General features: G+C 45.0%; 1 protein-coding gene across 1 annotated transcript; it reads right to left on the reverse strand.

Moving 5' to 3' along the window:
- Positions 1–6,238: 6,238 nt before the first annotated feature.
- Positions 6,239–15,568, reverse strand: sumo1 (small ubiquitin like modifier 1). The gene is made up of 5 exons (XM_056301043.1): positions 15,483–15,568; positions 14,747–14,821; positions 12,983–13,060; positions 12,519–12,590; positions 6,239–12,394 (listed from the first exon to the last, which is right to left on the reverse strand). Exons 1-5 carry the CDS (start codon positions 15,492–15,494, stop codon positions 12,326–12,328), a joined length of 306 nt encoding a protein of 101 aa, XP_056157018.1. The 5' UTR covers positions 15,495–15,568; the 3' UTR covers positions 6,239–12,325.
- Positions 15,569–16,805: the final 1,237 nt, after the last annotated feature.

Raw genomic sequence — 16,805 nt, forward strand, 5'->3', positions numbered from 1 at the left:
TAGAGAAACTGGTTGTCGATTTGAGATTACAGCCCACATTTCTCTGCCCTTCATACAAAGACCAACCCCCCCCCCCCCACACACACACCCCTCTCTCCCTCTCTCTCTCCTGGCTGGCCCACATCTGGTAATGTTTTGCCAATGTGAGGTATCCCAGTCTTGGAAACGTGATCTCCTGAAGGCAGAGGCTTAACCCGGGGCCCGGGGACCTTGGGACTGACAGAGGCTCTGTTTACTGCCCTGACCCCTCCACACACACACACTCTCTCTCTCTCTCTCTCTCTCTCTCTCTCTCTCTCTCTCTCTCTCTCTCTCTCTCTCTCTCTCTCTCTCTCTCTCTCTCTCTCTCTCTCTCTCTCTCTCTCTCTCTCTCTCTCTCTCTCTCTCTCTCTCTCTCTCTCTCTCTCTCTCTCTCTCTCTCACACACACACACACACACACACACACACACACACACACACACACACACACACACACACACACACACACACACACACACACACACACAGTCTCTCTCCCTGACTAGTCAATGACTCCCCCCTCCTTCCCTTTTTCTCCGTCTTGCTCTACCTCCTCCACACACCACCACCACCACCTCCGCCTCCTCCTTTTTTTTCACTCCCGGCTCTCCTCCCCCGGTCGGGCCTCCGTGAAATCAGACTCTGTCCAAATAAATATTCTCTGGGTATAGCATGTACCTCCCCCCACCCCCCCTTCCTGTCTTGTATACATTCGTCTTTTTCCAGTCAAGACATTTGGAAGAATGTAACTTTCACTCTGCAGGACTTCCATTGGCTCTCAGCAAAATGAATACTTTCACTCCAAAAGGAGGGGAAAAAAAGCTCAGAAAAGATTACTGCTGGACAAACACCAAATCAGCTCATAAGATGATCTGTGTGTTTTCCAAAGCCGTTAACTCACTCGCAGGTCCAATGTGTTTTTGAAGATGGATGGATCTTTTGGAGTCGTTGACGAAAGAATTCAGTTATTAACTGATAACCTGAGAGGTTTTTTGGCGTTTTGCTGAGTTATAAAAGATATTTGTTGTGTGGGACTGCTGGGATAGGCTCCAGCATCCCTGCGACCCTGGGAGCAGGATAAGCGGTTTGGATGATGAATGAATGAATTTGTTGTGCGTTTAAGCCGCCGGTGCCCTCTGAACCACCGACTCAAGAGGTCGGAGGAAGACGGTTGACTTTCTGTATGCTGAGAAGTGAGTCAGGGTTTCTTCTGCACTTTCACCAAGACCAAGCCGCCTTAAAATGCCGCACAAAAACCTCTTAGAAACGTTTTATACATTCAAATGTTGTTCATGAGAAACTGCTCACTCCCCTTCTTGTATTAATTTGTTGTGGGTTACTCTGGCACCGGTTTTAATTTAGGATGCACTGCCAAATTCTGAAGCCCTAACAAGCGCTGAAATCTTATGATTCAAAAACTAAATGTCTAACTGTTGTGAACGCACATCTCTCACCATTAATAGAGTTATGCTGCCCCCTCCTGGCCAGAAAGCATTTTGTCAAACACGATTCGACCCAGCTGCTCCTAGTGCTGTCCGTTGTAAAAGGTGACTTTCAGTGGCATGTTGAACAAAAGCCACGAATCATCCATACAGCCATTATCCAAGCAGCTTATCCTGCTCTCAGGGTTGCGGGGATGCTGGAGCCTACCGCAGCAGTCATCGGGCGACAGGCGGGGGAGACACCCTGGACAGGCCGCCAGGCCATCACAGGGTCGGAAATTAATTTACGACTGAGTCCTGTCTTGTTCACAGCCACATATTCACTTTCATCCATGATGCATTCCTGCACCTACCCGATGCAAAAACTAACCTGTGTAACAGGATCTGTGCATCATCATTTACTACTGTGCATATTTAGCTGCATGCCTCCCAGTAAATAACCGGCCTGGTGATAGCCTGGGCAACATGATCAAGAAAGGGCCGGTGTGGGTGCAGGTCTTTGTTCCAACCAAGCAGTTACACACCTGATTCCATTACTCAACCAATGGTCTTTGCTAAGGACCTTGATTTGTAGACTCAGGTGTGTAAAGATCTGCACCCACACCAGCCCTTTCCGGATCATGTTGCCTATCCCTGCACCTGTACTGGTCATACAGTACAGGTGAAGCCATGGCCGGTGTTGGGGACGGGCCTCCTTACCTGCTGACTGTGGCCCTGCCCCCACATATAAACTTATTTGTGACTGATGTCAGTTTTTGACCTGTCACAGCGTCGCATCACTTGACTCAAGTTTTGACTTGACTTTGAATTAAATTGGCGGGTGGAATTAGCCTACAGTGTAGAACCGTAAGGCTAGACCACCACTTCATTGATACGATGGCATTGGGCTAACAAAATGGACATCAGAACTTAGTTGGGGAAAAATAAGCCTATCTCAACTAAAGAAGGTTGAATCAGTTCATCCGGATACGAGTTTATTGCAGATATGTTCCATCACTCATCTAAGTGACATCTTCTGTGTCTGACACGCTTGTGTAAGGAGTCAGGTTGTTGTGAAGCATCTAGTGTGTTGGTGTAGTGTTGTGTGTCTGTCACGTCTCACTCTCAACCTTCACTGCTGGCTAGCAGAAATGCGAACAGGAGAGCTGAGCATGCAAGTCTCTCTCCCTGCCAGTCCATAGCCTCTCCAAAAGCAAGCCCTATGTAGCGCCTCCTCGTGGCGACACACGGTAACTGGGTACACCTTGGACCCTGGCTGAACTACAAGGGACTCGGAGGAGGTCTGGCCCCTAGACGTGCGGTACGCAGACCCACCAATGTGTGGACATTCCTTGATGCCCACAAACCACCCCCAGCTATGGATTAAATAGTGGCACTACCTGGTGGAAACCTCGGGAGAGGAATAGGCTACGGGAGTAAACCCCTTCACAAAATCAACGTCTACAGTGCTGTTGTGTTTTGTTTTTCTTGCCCTTTTGTATGTGTTGAAGTTGGAGATTACTGCGGACGTCGTGTGTGGCTGCCGCTTCTCCCTCTCGTAGCCCCCCTTCCCATCCACCCCTGTATGTCTGTGTTATGTTTATCTGTGGTCTTGTTTCACTGTTGTTCATTGTAAAGCGACTTTGAGTGTTAAAAAAGCGCCATATAAGTCTGATTTATTATTATTACCATTTTCAGTCTCAACTGACTGCAGGTATCCCCACCCCTTATAAACAATACAGCTGCATAACGACTGAAACCAACGACCCGTTTCATATGCAAATACGGGTGTGACCATTAACTAGAGTTATAATGGCCATGTGTACTATTCACAGAGGATTTGGGAATGTTTGCAATCACAGCATTCCAAGATGGTGACAGAAGCACTTCTCCTCCCCTCCCCCCGGTTCAGGGACGGTCGTTCCCTCTTAACATAGATGGCCTCTTCGACACCCCGTTCATATTTGCGTATGAAACTGGTGGTTGGTTTGATCGTTATGCGACGGTATTGTTTATATAAGGGTGGGGATACCTGCAGCCAGTTTAGACTGAAGAGGTCACTTGGCTGAGTGATGAACCGTGTCTGTTAATAAACTCGTATCCAGATGACCTGATTCAACCTTCTTTGATTTTCTTACCTGGATTATTGAGCACGCATCAAGACCCGTCTCAACCAGCACGTCCGTGTCCCCACTCTCAGCGCCACCAGCCCGAGGCCTCCACCCCTCCTGACGCCACAACCAGCCTCGACAACAGCTGCTCCTGCCACTCGGGTCAGACCGGAGGAAGCACCCCGAAGCGATCAGCTGCCCGGGTGGCGAATTTCCGAAATGCAGGGTAGCAGGAGAAGGCTCATTAATATTCAGAAAAGAAGCGCTACCTGATTGGCCGGTGAAACGTTGGCGCTCTGCCGTTCGTGGTCCGCCTGTCAAAGCACGTGATGCCTTCCTTGCCAAAAAAAACAAAAAAATCCTTCGTTGCCGTGACAATGCTCGGCTAGTCAGCTACGTTAGCTAGCATAATATATTTATCAAAACTACCGTCCTTTCTCGGAAATTGTCCTATCTCGGTGATAATACGTCCAACCAGGTAAAACTGGACTCGTTTCCAGCTCGAATGACTTCAGGTTCGAAACGGACTTGTGCCGCTGCACCGTACCGCTGCGGACCCTGGCCGGAATATTCGGTTAAAGCTCACACAGCCTTTTGTTTTCCTTACCGCAAGGGCAGGGCTGCTGGAGCCTATACCAGCAATACTGTGGCGCTCACCGCTATATAAACTCACACTTGCCCAATTAATAAACCGAACGACGTATTTATTCTCGGCTGTTGTTGGCCACAGCCACGCCGTACAGACCGCCATTATCTAAACAACCCGCACGTGCCAACCAACGAAGAACAATTAGTAATTCGCGGACACGCCCCTCCCCGCTCTGCTCCACCAATCACAGGCACGCACACGGACCGACGTAACGTGCATTCCCGTCGTTGGCGGAGAGCCGGGTGTGACAGACTTGACTCCGCCAGTCAGCGCTCCCAACAGTACAGGGTCGCCAATAAATCAAGTCAATTTTATTTGTATAGCCTAATATCACAGATTACAAATGATAATGTAAACTACTAATAAAACACGTTAGTCCCTAGCTAACGGGTCTGACCCTTCTGCCGAGCGGTTAGTGATGTCGCCTTGTGGTGCAGTACACCCCGTATCGAATCCCGCACCGGGCAATAATAATAACATAATTAGAAAACGCTTTTTCACTAACGAAAAAATGAAGTGCTGTGGCAGTGCGCATGCAGTGATGCTGTTGAAGTGGTGATTTTGTCCCGTCAGTAAATCAAATGTCCATCCTGTTGATTTGCTCCCCAGATAGCATCCGGACGTGGGCCACTTCAGGCAATGATGCGGCACTGATGGCCTTCTTCTGGCAAAATGGACACAAGATGGATGTGAGCCTAAAGTGGCCCACATGTTTGGCCAAAACATGCCAAATCAAACGTGGGCCTTTTTTGGCAAAGATGTGGTGCTCTCGGCAACGTGTAATCTAGATGTGACCCTGAAGTGGCCCGCGTGGTAAATGGTGAGTATGGCCCAAATATCACAAAACAAATATGGGCCACCTTTGGCAAATATGTGGCACATGCGGCATTGCTATGGTTTGGTTCTGGCCCAGATCTGGCAAACAGGAGCAGACCGCCCTAGTGCCATCATTCCACGCAGTACGTGGGCTGGATTAAAGTGTCGGGTGTGGGACAGGTCCGGGCCACAGCAACTCTGCTATCTGGGCTAGCGCCGGGTCTGACTCATTCACAATTTGATTGATTTGATAATATAATAATGTCGTATGTGTGTGTGTGTGTGTGTGTGTGTGTGTCTGCCCTGTGATGGCCTGGTGGCCTGTCCAGGGTGTCTCCCTGCCTGCTACCCAGTGGCTGCTGGGAGAGGCTCCAGCATCCCCGCGACCCCCAACAGCAGGAGAAACGGTTTGGATAATGGATGGATGGATTTAGCTGTTGTTTATCTTTACCTTATACTTATCTTCTCGTGCTGTGTACAATGAGTGTAATTGCGAACAACAACTAAGTCACATTCCTCAAATATGGTCACACTTAGCCAACAAAACTGACTTGACTCTGGAAAACAAGGAATTTAAAACCTCGTAAGGAAGGGAAGGTATCCCATGGGGCAAACTAAAAGCACCGGGAAGAGCTCGATTTATTTATGTATGTATGTAAAATATAGAAAGCTGTCCTGGATGGAGGACAGTTGTAGCTTTAGTGAATACTGGTGTCTCAGGACAACACTCAACCTGTTCCTTCTTATGAAAGGGGGCAGTATTCATGTTAAGCACTATTCCACTTCAATCTACATGTACCCAATGTGCATTATCAAAGATGTGTAAGTAGATTATTTATCCGTTTGTTTTCACAAAGTGAGGTTTCCAAGCCTCTCTACGCCTCTTCTGACATGGCAAACGCTTCGCAGTAGACCAGAGATACTGTCCAAAGATTGTCTTTACTTTCTCTTACTGGTGAGATGTTTCAGTGAATTTAGATTTTTTCCCCCCTGCACATTCGTGCATGACTATTTGGTGTTGTGTTCGATGTAAAAACAGTTAACGGTGCCTTGTACCTGTAGATTTTGCATAAATGCAGATATGTTGCCTTTCAAGTGTACCACAAGTCATTATAGAAATTACTCCAACAGGCTGCAGGTATGTATGTCAAAATGCACAGGTGGAGTAAAAGTACACGCAGCCCTGAACTAAAGAACATAACGGAGGCCAGTGTGTTCGTTTTTAATATTTTATTCCAAAAACCAAAAACATCATTGCAAGAATTTCAAACCATCTACATCAATGTTCCTCTGGTGAACAGCAGTCCTCTGACTTCTATAGCATCGGTGGGAGACGACAGCTGCTCTTGGTCGGGGTTTGGTGTGGTCTTATTATGACTAATCCAATTAACAGACACTTTATAATTATGTCATTGTACATACATACAACAAAATTCATTTACCCATCCTACGCTAGGAGCAAACAAAAAAGGTTCACTCTACATCCCGGACCAGAGGTTTTAGGGGGAATCTTATTAGTAGATGTTAAAAAGGGGCGGCAAGGCTCGGGAGGTAGAGCAGGTCGTCTAGTAATCAGAAGGTCACTGGTTCAATCCCCAGCTCCTGCAAAGAGCGTGTCAAAGTGTCCTTGAGCAAGTCACTGAACCCCTAACTGCTCCTGATGAGCAGGTTGGTGCCTCGCATGGCAGCCTCCACCATCAGTGTGTGAATGCGTGTGTGAATGGGTGGATGTGAGGCATACACTGTAAAGCACTTTGAGTGGTTGGTAGACTAGAAAAGCATATAAATGCAGTCCGGTGAGGGCATCCAGATAGCATAGCTTGCCTACCAACACGGGGATCGCCGGTTCGATATCCCCGTGTTACCTTCGGCTTGGTCGGGCGTCCCTACAGACACAATTGGCCGTGTCTGCGCATGGGAAGCCGGATGTGGGTATGTGTCCTGGTTGCTGCACTAGCGCCTCCTCTGGTCGGTCGGGGCGCCTGTTCAGGAGGGAGGGGGAACTGGGGGGAATAGCACTACGTCCCCCTGGTGAAACTCCTCACTGTCAGGTGAGAAGTAGCAGCTGGCGACTCCACATGTATGGGAGGAGGCATGTGGTAGTCTGCAGCCCTCCCCAGATCGGCAGAGGGGGTGGAGCAGTGACCAGGATGGCTTGGAAGAGTGGGGTAACTGGCCGGATACAACTGGGGAGAAAAAGTTGGAAAATTCCCCCTTCCCCCCGAAAAAAAAAGTGAGGTGAAGCAGCACAGACATAAAGGAGGTAAAGTTTGAAAGTCAACTGCAGCAAAAATCATAAGAAGGAGCCGAGTGCCAAGAAAACAAGGAAAAACTCCATGGAAGTCAACTTCTAGGACAGAGGTGGACTCAGGGGTGAGCCATGACTGTAATCTAAGGCAGCAAGAACAAGAAATTCCAAGTAAATATGAAGACTTGAGTAGCTAAAGACTGCTGGTTGATGCTAACACCCATTGCTGTTATCTGGGATGAGCGTCTCTACCGTCAGACACCCCCAACACAGATTTCAGTACCATCTGCCTCAATGACCCGGACGGCCTTTATGTCTCAGCCAAACACACCGTTTCACTCCAAAGCCACACATTCACCATGGCTGGCAGTTGGATGGGGATGAACAGACTGGTTCCTCCACATAAAAAAGCATCCATGATGTGCCTCCATGGCCAAATGCTTACAGCACATGACACGTGGTCCCAACTGTCACCAGTTCGATTCCAGACAGCAACCTTTGTTCCATGTCATACCCCCCCTCTCTCTTCCACACTTCCTGTCTGCTTCTACACTTTCACTGTCTAATAAAGGTATAAGATGCCAAAAAAATAATAATTGAAAAAAAGCATCCATGATTACTACTGGTGTTATAAATGACCTGCAAGACTTGTTTTTTGCCTGCCTGCAGTGTTATGGCTTCAGAAGTTTGAACTGTCCGCTTTTGCATTATCAAATGAAAAGCTCCAGCAAGTAAAAAAAAAATCCAAAATTGAGAGTCAACTTTTCAGAATAAAACCCTTTCAATAGGACAACGCTTGAGATAAATATGGCATTTCACTCAAAAACACACTAATACTGTTTACAACATATACAAGTTAATCACAATAGTCATATTAAATAGTTATTGATTGATTAAAACATCTCAAATCTTTAGCATGATCGTGTTGGGGCAATCAGCTGCAGTCATCAATTATTATATAACAATATTCATCACATTATTTTTGCATTCTCAGTTTTAAAACAGGATGGATAAATTTAAAAGTGAGGCTGCAAAGGCAGAAAGAAAAGCCAAGGCAGCAAAATCTCTGCTCGTGGTGGAAGAGTCTTTCTCCATTTTCTGGAATTAATTACTCAAACCATGATACATTATACACTCAAAGAAAGGAGAAACAAATGCATTTCTCATTCTGTGGCCATAAGTCAGATTACAGCACACATCATTTCCTTCCGAAATGTTTATGTTGCTCAAAATTGACTGTGAACACCAAGCAAATGACTGGCGTTGCACATCTCTACGTGTCCTGGCATCCCTCTCTTGATGAGCGTGTTATCATCAAATCTGCCTTGGACCTGTCTGCACCGTGACTCCTTCCTGGCTGGACCTACGTCCCTGCTGGAGGTTGACTGGAGACAACACTGCATTCACACAATGCAGACAGTGTCCAAACGAGTCTCTCGCCACCTCTGGGATTAGTTTGGGAAATTGGATCTTTGACACATGTCCATAAGGGTTTTAGGTGTTTTTATGTTATAGGTTGTTTGCCTATGACATCACGAACTACAGATGGAGGGCAGGAGGTGACTTTCTACATAGGAAGCACTATCAGAAACTTTCCAAATGCCTATGTTTGACGTCATTAACTGAGAAACCACAAGGAGTTTTTACTGAGTACCAAAAGTTGTTTTCATGGGCTGGGGGGGGGGGGTGCAAGAACCTGACAGAAAACGCCGTAAAAAATGGCTCGCGAAGCGTTGTCTGCGGTCGGGGGGAGCGGAGTCAGATAACGCACGTGTGTGCAGTCACCACTTCGTCAAAAAAAATCCCTCTTCATAACATAAGATCATGTCCAACATGTCTTACTTCCTGTTTACACCTTCCTCTCATAATGTCGTCTAGACTAACACAGTTCAGGCTAAACTAGCGCCATCTCGTCCATTCTGCTTTTCACTTCCTGCCCTCCATCTGAATCTCGAGCATCATCAGAATCACGTGACTGGAAACAACTGGGGACACGGGTTAAGCCCAGGTGGAAAGGGGGCCCCTGATTCACACTGACACCCGGGATCTGTGTCAGGGCTTACAGACCAGATTCTATCCCAGGGTGGCCAGAGAGTGTAGTGGTTACAGCGACCGCCTAGTTACCCAAAAAATCACAGGTTTAATTCCCACAATATCACTCAACAACCCCGAGAAAGACTGCACCAGTAAACGATCCTCTGACCGGTCTCTAAAACAGATGGCTATGTAGTCGAGATGTCAAATTAATTTCCTCGCATCCAAATGACCACATCTCCACTGCATGTGACGATGTTCCTCTAGAGCAGCTAATCTATCACAGCTAAAGTCAAATTCCTGCTGTGTTAAAAGTTACTTGGCAAATAAAAGGGACCGAACTAAGTGTTTGTAAACAAACTTTCACTGTACGGAACAGTTGAGCTGAGTTTTTAGGGAGTTGTTCCTCATCCGATGAGAGGGTCTAAGGACAGGATGTTGCGTAGCTGTTAAGCCCACTGAGGCAAATTTGTAATTTGTGATATTGGGCTACAAAAATAAAATTTAATTGAATTGAACAGGGGGATTTATCAACGCACGCAACTTATAATCAGGCTTAATAAATAGCTTCTCGGTAAGCTAATAGTGTATGTTCGCATGACGTCACACGATTTCAATACGAGGCCGCGACCATGTTGGAGAACTTAACGTAATTGACGATGTAAACACGAAACTAATGCTATCGGCATCTGCAGATAAACTCGAAGGAGATGTGAAAAGCCGCTACCAACAGAAGATAAATCAAAAAGATTGGAATAGATCCATTGCTCATTCCAGCTCAAAAGTTCAGTCCAGAATGCCTACCACCAATTGAATCCCGTGACATTCTCTTGTATCTTGTTTTGGACACAAGCTGTTACACAAAAAAATCAGTTCCGAGCATTTCGAAGCCTTCAAGCCTACATCATCATCATCATCAGGTCGAGTATCCTTGGATGGCTCTGACCCTCTTACGCCACCCGTCTCTATCCTGCATAGCAGCTGGAAGATCCTCAGATACTGTGTCGTCGACCAGTTCATTGATGTAATTTCTTGCAGGCCTTCCCACACATGTCTTTCCACGTTTGGGTGACAAAAGCAGAGTGTCGCTTGCAAGTTCTTTCTTGCTACTGCAGCAATGACCAGTAAATCAAACCCTTCGTTCTCAGATAGTGTTTGAGACGGCGGGTATGTTGCCATAGAGCCACTTCTTTGTAGGGTGCTTCTTCCAGGATGCATTGAGTGCAGCCCGCAGCATTCTCGTGAAAGCCCCATCAAGTTTGGGTTCAAGCCATTTAGTGAGGGTCCAACAAGATGATCCATAAGTGAAAACGGACTCAACTGTTGCTCGAAAAAATTCCCGCTTCAGTTTGTCTGGTAACGTGGGCTTCCAGATGACGTTAAGTCCCTCAGTGGCACCCCAAGCCTTTCCAATTCGAAGCTGCACATCTCTTTCGGTGGATTCGATGTTGCCTCCCAAGTATATGAATTCAGAGACAGATTTGATGTTATGACCATCTGATGGGAGATGATTCCTTCTTGGTTGTAGCTGATGAATTCAGTTTTCCTAGCATTGATGTGGAGGCCTACTTGTTTCGCTGCATTTTCAAGACTGTGCAACAGCGAGGTAGCATGCTTAATGTTATCAGCGAGAAGGGCAAGATCATCTGCGTAGTCGACATCAGTTAAAGAATGAGAACATTCACAGACACTTTGAGCAGGATGTCAACTGCTTCTCCTGGGCTTCAGTGGAAGGCCAAGCTCCTTGATTGTGTTGATGGAGGTTCTTAGTACATAATCGAGACACAGGATAAAAAGAAATGGTGCTAGCATGTGACCTTGTAACACACCAGCAGCAATATCAAAAAACTCTGTGTCTCCATTTGGAGAGTGAACTTTCGAGCGTGTCTTTGTAGAACATCATGATGGCTGCTAGCATGATTTTCTCCATTCTATCATGGTTGCTCGAATCAAAGGCCTTTGAAAAATCGACAGACAAAATTACAGCCGGTAGATTGTTTGCCTTTACACTCTCGATGATTCGCCTCAGTCAGTATTTGACCAACTGTTGATCTGTTCTTATGAAATCCATTTTGATTTTTACGAAGACTGTTGTTCAAGTCTACAATCACATGGTTTCTGGATTTATTCATAGCGTTCTTGGTTGTATTATAAACAAGACATATGTTTTGGTTGCGAAAGTTAGGCATTCTCAACGGACGAATGATCCACTTGTCCAGCTGTGGATCATAACAACTGAAGATGGTGTGGTTCTTTCTGCCCACTGTACTGGTTGTATGGCCGGATTGGGCGAATGTTGCTCGCACATAGCAAGTGTCAGTGTCAGTGTTTGCTCACTGCAAACAAGATCACTTTTCAAAATCTTTTTGATTAGGCCTTCTTGACTGATAGCAGCAAACCATAGCCTACGTTGCTCACTTGACAGTTCTTCGGCTTGTTCTCCTTGGTGCCTAATGATTTTTGGAACATGACAAAACGATAAGTGTTTACATTTATCGCTATCATTACATTTGTAAATAAAAAAAAAATGAAGGCACGTCTGATGACAACGACGACAATTTTGCTGCTAAAGTGCAATTCGCCCACAGCGTTCTTATCCTCCAACATGGCCGACAATACATTTTTGTTGACTTTTGGTCACGTGTTCGAACACACACTACACAGCTGAGGGGCTATCAGTGCCTTGAAATACAACTCAAACAAAAGCAAATCAAGCAAACACAAAAATTAAAATCTATTTTGCTGATTCAGCTCTGCTCGAACATTCAAGTCATACGAGTCATCGACGTGATGCTAATGCCCGACTCAACACGAGTACGCCTGCGTTTCGGAGAAGGCGTGAGTGAGATCAAGAAAATCCTTAGCCTCTCTCATACCTTGCAGTTATCTCTCTGCCCTGATACACGGAAGCCTGATTAGAGTTGGTTTGATCCAGATGGTTTGAAAACAAGGGGGGGGACCATACATACATACAAAATAAAATCAAAAATAAGAAAGAAAAAAAATTAAAATAAACATAGAAACTTTTAATCATTCCAAAGTCCACCAGTCTGTTCTTGATAGACTTCAATCACGTCCTCATCTTCCATTCCCAGCTGAAGAGATCAAGACAAGACAGGAACAGGAAATATGAAGGAATGGCTCGGTATGATTGTTTGATTACCAACAACAAAGAAACAAACAATAATAATAAAATAAAGGGAATAGAGAATGGTCCACCTCTTTAGGGGTTTGGTTGTCTGCGATTCTCTGGCCTTCGAAAAGAAACCTTAGCGTGTTCATTGGGACTCCCTGTGACAGAGGCATAAAGAAATATCATTTAACTTCACAGACTGTTTTCTATTATGACTGAATGGGAACAGAATGGGACTTCCAAATGAGAGCTGGTGAGCTGCCATAAGACAAGCTTACCAGCCACAGACAGTATCAACCACCTTTGGGTATGTGGCTGATGATTCCCTCCTCAGGAATCAGGACGAAATGCCGTTTCCCCCAGCCCATAGCAGTACATCACGAAGACAAAAACACATCCAAAAACTACAAGAACACACATATCCAAACTAATACATATATTTAAACTAAACAAAAAATTCACTGTCCAAGGGAACGAATGCCAGCCATGATGACTGTCGGAACTGCTGGTCTGCATGGGCTGCTTAATAAAGTTATGGCTTTCCTGTTACCTGTCTCTGGCTGTATGACTCCTTCAGCTTCTTTAGATGCGTTGTCATTTTCACTTTGAAGTGAATTTCACTGTTGTCCTGTGGGTCAGCAGAGAAAGAGGTCAGCATGAGACTGGGGTGACCATATCAGATTTATCATGGTAACAGTAAAATTACACTAACTAAAGCAAGCATCTTATTGATCTCCGGCTAATGATTTGGGTTGTGTGAGATTTCTTGTCCCAAGCTCGTGGTGTGTGTGAGTGAGAGAGAGAGAGAGAGAGAGAGAGAGAGAGAGAGAGAGAGAGAGAGAGAGAGAGAGAGAGAGAGAGAGAGAGAGAGAGAGAGAGAGAGAGAGAGAGAGAGAGAGAGAGAGAGAGAGAGAGAGAGAGAGAGAGAGAGAGAGAAATGCTGAGCTCTTGGCTTAATATTTTTTCACCAAATACTGCATCTACATGTTATTTGTTTTACACACTATTATTGTAGTTAGAGTTTGTACATGCTGCATTACGCTTAGGGTTAGAGTTGTTTCTGTTTCACATTTTGCAGCGATATTACAGCAACATTTATTTTGCCAAGGGAAATTAAATTTTTAATACAAGTATGGCAGACAATATGCATATTTCAAACTCATTATAAAAGATGATTCGTGTAATATTTCAGTTTCCTCGAAGCACAATATGACAATCACAATCACAATATCATAGTGATTGAAACAAAGTGAATTGTTATTATTCCCTTTGCTTAACAACAGCGTGAAGGATTCAAGTGGAAATAAGATGGCGACAGATGTACTCTAAGCCCCACTCCTCGGTTCAGGGATGGTCCTTCCCTCTTTACATAGATGGCCTTTAACTCCCCGTTCAAACCCGCATTCCTCCCTATCAAGGATGTGCACATCCTCATCCTTGAAAGAGTGGCCACTGGCCTGTAGATGGGTGTAGACTGTGGAGTCCTGGCCTGACATATTAGCTCTTCTGTGTTGTGCCATCTTCTTGGCCAGTGTCTGTTTAGTTTTCCCAATGTACAGTCACAGCAATCCTCCTGGCACTTAACAGCATACACTAGATTGCTCTGTTTGTGCCGGGGGACCTGATCTTTGGGGTGGACCAATTTCTGGCGCAGCGTGTTTTGGTGTTTGAAAGCAACTGTCACCTTCTTACAATGCTTTGATTGCCACCATTCTCCAATCCTCTGTGAATAGTACACATTATCATTGTAACGCTAGTTAAGGGTCATGGCAATCTGCATATGAAACCGATCGTTGCTTTCAGTCGTTATGCCACTGTATTGTTTATGAGGGTGGGGATACCTGCCGTCAGTTGAGACTGAAGAGGCCACTTAGCGGTGAAATGTTTCTCTCAATAAACGTTGTGTCCAGATGAACTCATTCAACTTTCTGTGATTTCCTTACATGGATCATTGACAAGGCTCCGCATTTTCGGTTTTTAATTTTCAAAGCCATCCAGCATGCCGAATTTCGCCACAAGAGGACACTGTTACATAACCTCACATGAACAGGAACAACTTTTGGACCCGTGGAAACATAAAATCCGGGTGAAAATCAGTTTAAATCAATCTGCTCCTTTTAAAAAAACCTGGGTATTTTTCTGTGAAAATCGGTAAAAACCGAAAACGCTGAGCCTTGATCATTGAGCTTTCATAAAGGTGTCATTCCGCATGGTCAATAGATCAAAATACTGGAACCCACTCTAAATTCTACGATTTTAAACGATTAAAGCTCAAAGTAGGAATGTTATGGTCGGTAAAAATGTCTTTTCATACCTGCCCAATCACTTTCAGTTTGATGTACTCGCCCCCCTTCTTACCGCCCCCATCTTGGCTGGATGGCTTTGTCTCCTGTAATACATCAACAAATAATACATTGCAAATATAAAACAAACATGTTGAACTGGCCTGAGCATCTGATTCAGACATTTAAAAAAAATACAAGTAATCGTCCATTTGTAACAGAGCCTGGTTTATACAGTCTGCCAGTTTTTTTTATCCATATACGTTTCTTATGTTAGTAGCATTCACTTATATTTATCGACGTTAATTGATGGCTCTTTTGTACAACTGTACTTCCTATCCATTACAGTCTACCACCATGCAACAAAGTGCCTGTTGACCAGACCACCACTGTGTGGAATGGGAGAATTTTCAAGGTTTTTATTATTCTTGTAAGAGTGGTTAATGATTCTCCTGCCATGTCTTATATTCATGCTCTTGTTCTGCTACTGTATATTGTCCTACTGCGGTGTAAAATACACCCCACCCCCTTCAACCAATCCATTTGTCTGTCTATTGACTTGTCTGTCTATTTATATGTCTGAAAAGACAACAAAGGTAGCTATCGTCAGAAACAGATTCACACTAGCCTTCAGTTAGGGGCCTTATGCTATAGATGCTAGCTAACATCACAGACGCCTACTACATGCACTTCGAAACACATACTGATCCCTTTTTCCGTTTCGCGTAGACAGAAAAACAAACCATCGTTTCGTTCTGTACACTTTACCATATCTGACATGATGTTTATCTGTGGTGGCGGAGATCTGTTGACAACGGATGTAGCCACAACCAGTTTGCTGGGCTTCTAGCTTGTTATGAGAATTCTGCATTAACCCGGAAGAGAAGCTATTTTTTTTCTTCGTCTTTTTCTTCTTCGTTAGGTCTATTGGCGGTTGGCAAACAACGATTTGGTGAATTACCGCCACCAACTGGACTATTGAGTGGACCAGAACGTCCGTTTAAGTCGAGTCAAATCAAATTTATTTACTAAAAAGAAAAAAGTAAAATAAAATAAAACCTCATGTCTTCTCAATTCCACTCATCCAAACCACTCATCCTGCTCTCAGGGTCGCTGGAGCCTGTCCCGGCAGTCATTGGGCGGCAGGTGAAGAGACACCCTGGACACACACACACACACACACACACACACACACACACACACACACACACACACACACACACACACACACACACACACACACACACACACACACACCTAGGGACAATTAAACAAGTTATTTCTCAGATTTCTGAGAGGAGCTAAAAGCCTCTCTCGACAACCGCTTCACACATTCTCCAGACACTCTCACAACACCCAGAAATGTCCTCGGTGCATTTTCTTTCTACTCCAGCAGTGCACTTAATTACCATTGCCAAAAATGCCAAAAACTTTATCTGGTCCTTACAAAAGCAAAACTCAGCAAGCTTCCTTACTGACCTGTCCCCCTTAGATTCTTGTCTCACAACATTGCTCTGTTTGTGTCTGGTAGAAATTGGTCCATCCCAAGCATGGGGTCCCCCGGCACAAACAGAGCAATATAGTGTATGCTGTTAAGTGCCAGAAGGATTGCTGTGGCTTGTACATCGGGGAAACCAAACAGACGCTGACCAACAGAATGGCACAACACAGAATAATAATAATTGATGGATGGATTTTGCGAAAAGGATGTAAATGACTGGGGTGAATACATATTTGTATTGTTGATGTTGTTGTGTTGTTATTCTATGCTAAGTACACTGAGAAAGCCATGAAACCGGAATCAAATTCCATGTCTGTGCAAACCTACATGACCAGTAAACATGATTCTGACTCTGATATTTCAAGAACAGGGAGGAACGCAGGGTGACGTATGAGAGTGGAGGAAAGTGCACATAGGTGGAATATATCTTATGTAGAATGCTTGAACTGGAAGGGATTGGAGACTGCAAGGTGGTGACAGGGGAGAACATAGTTAAGCAGCATCAGATGGTGGTCTGTATGATGACTTTGGAGACTGAGAGGAGGAAGAGAGTGAAGGCAGAGCCAAGGATCAAGTGGTGAACATTGAAG

Source organism: Lampris incognitus, chromosome 21 (genome assembly GCF_029633865.1).
Source record: "Lampris incognitus isolate fLamInc1 chromosome 21, fLamInc1.hap2, whole genome shotgun sequence".
NCBI classification, from domain to species: domain Eukaryota; kingdom Metazoa; phylum Chordata; class Actinopteri; order Lampriformes; family Lampridae; genus Lampris; species Lampris incognitus.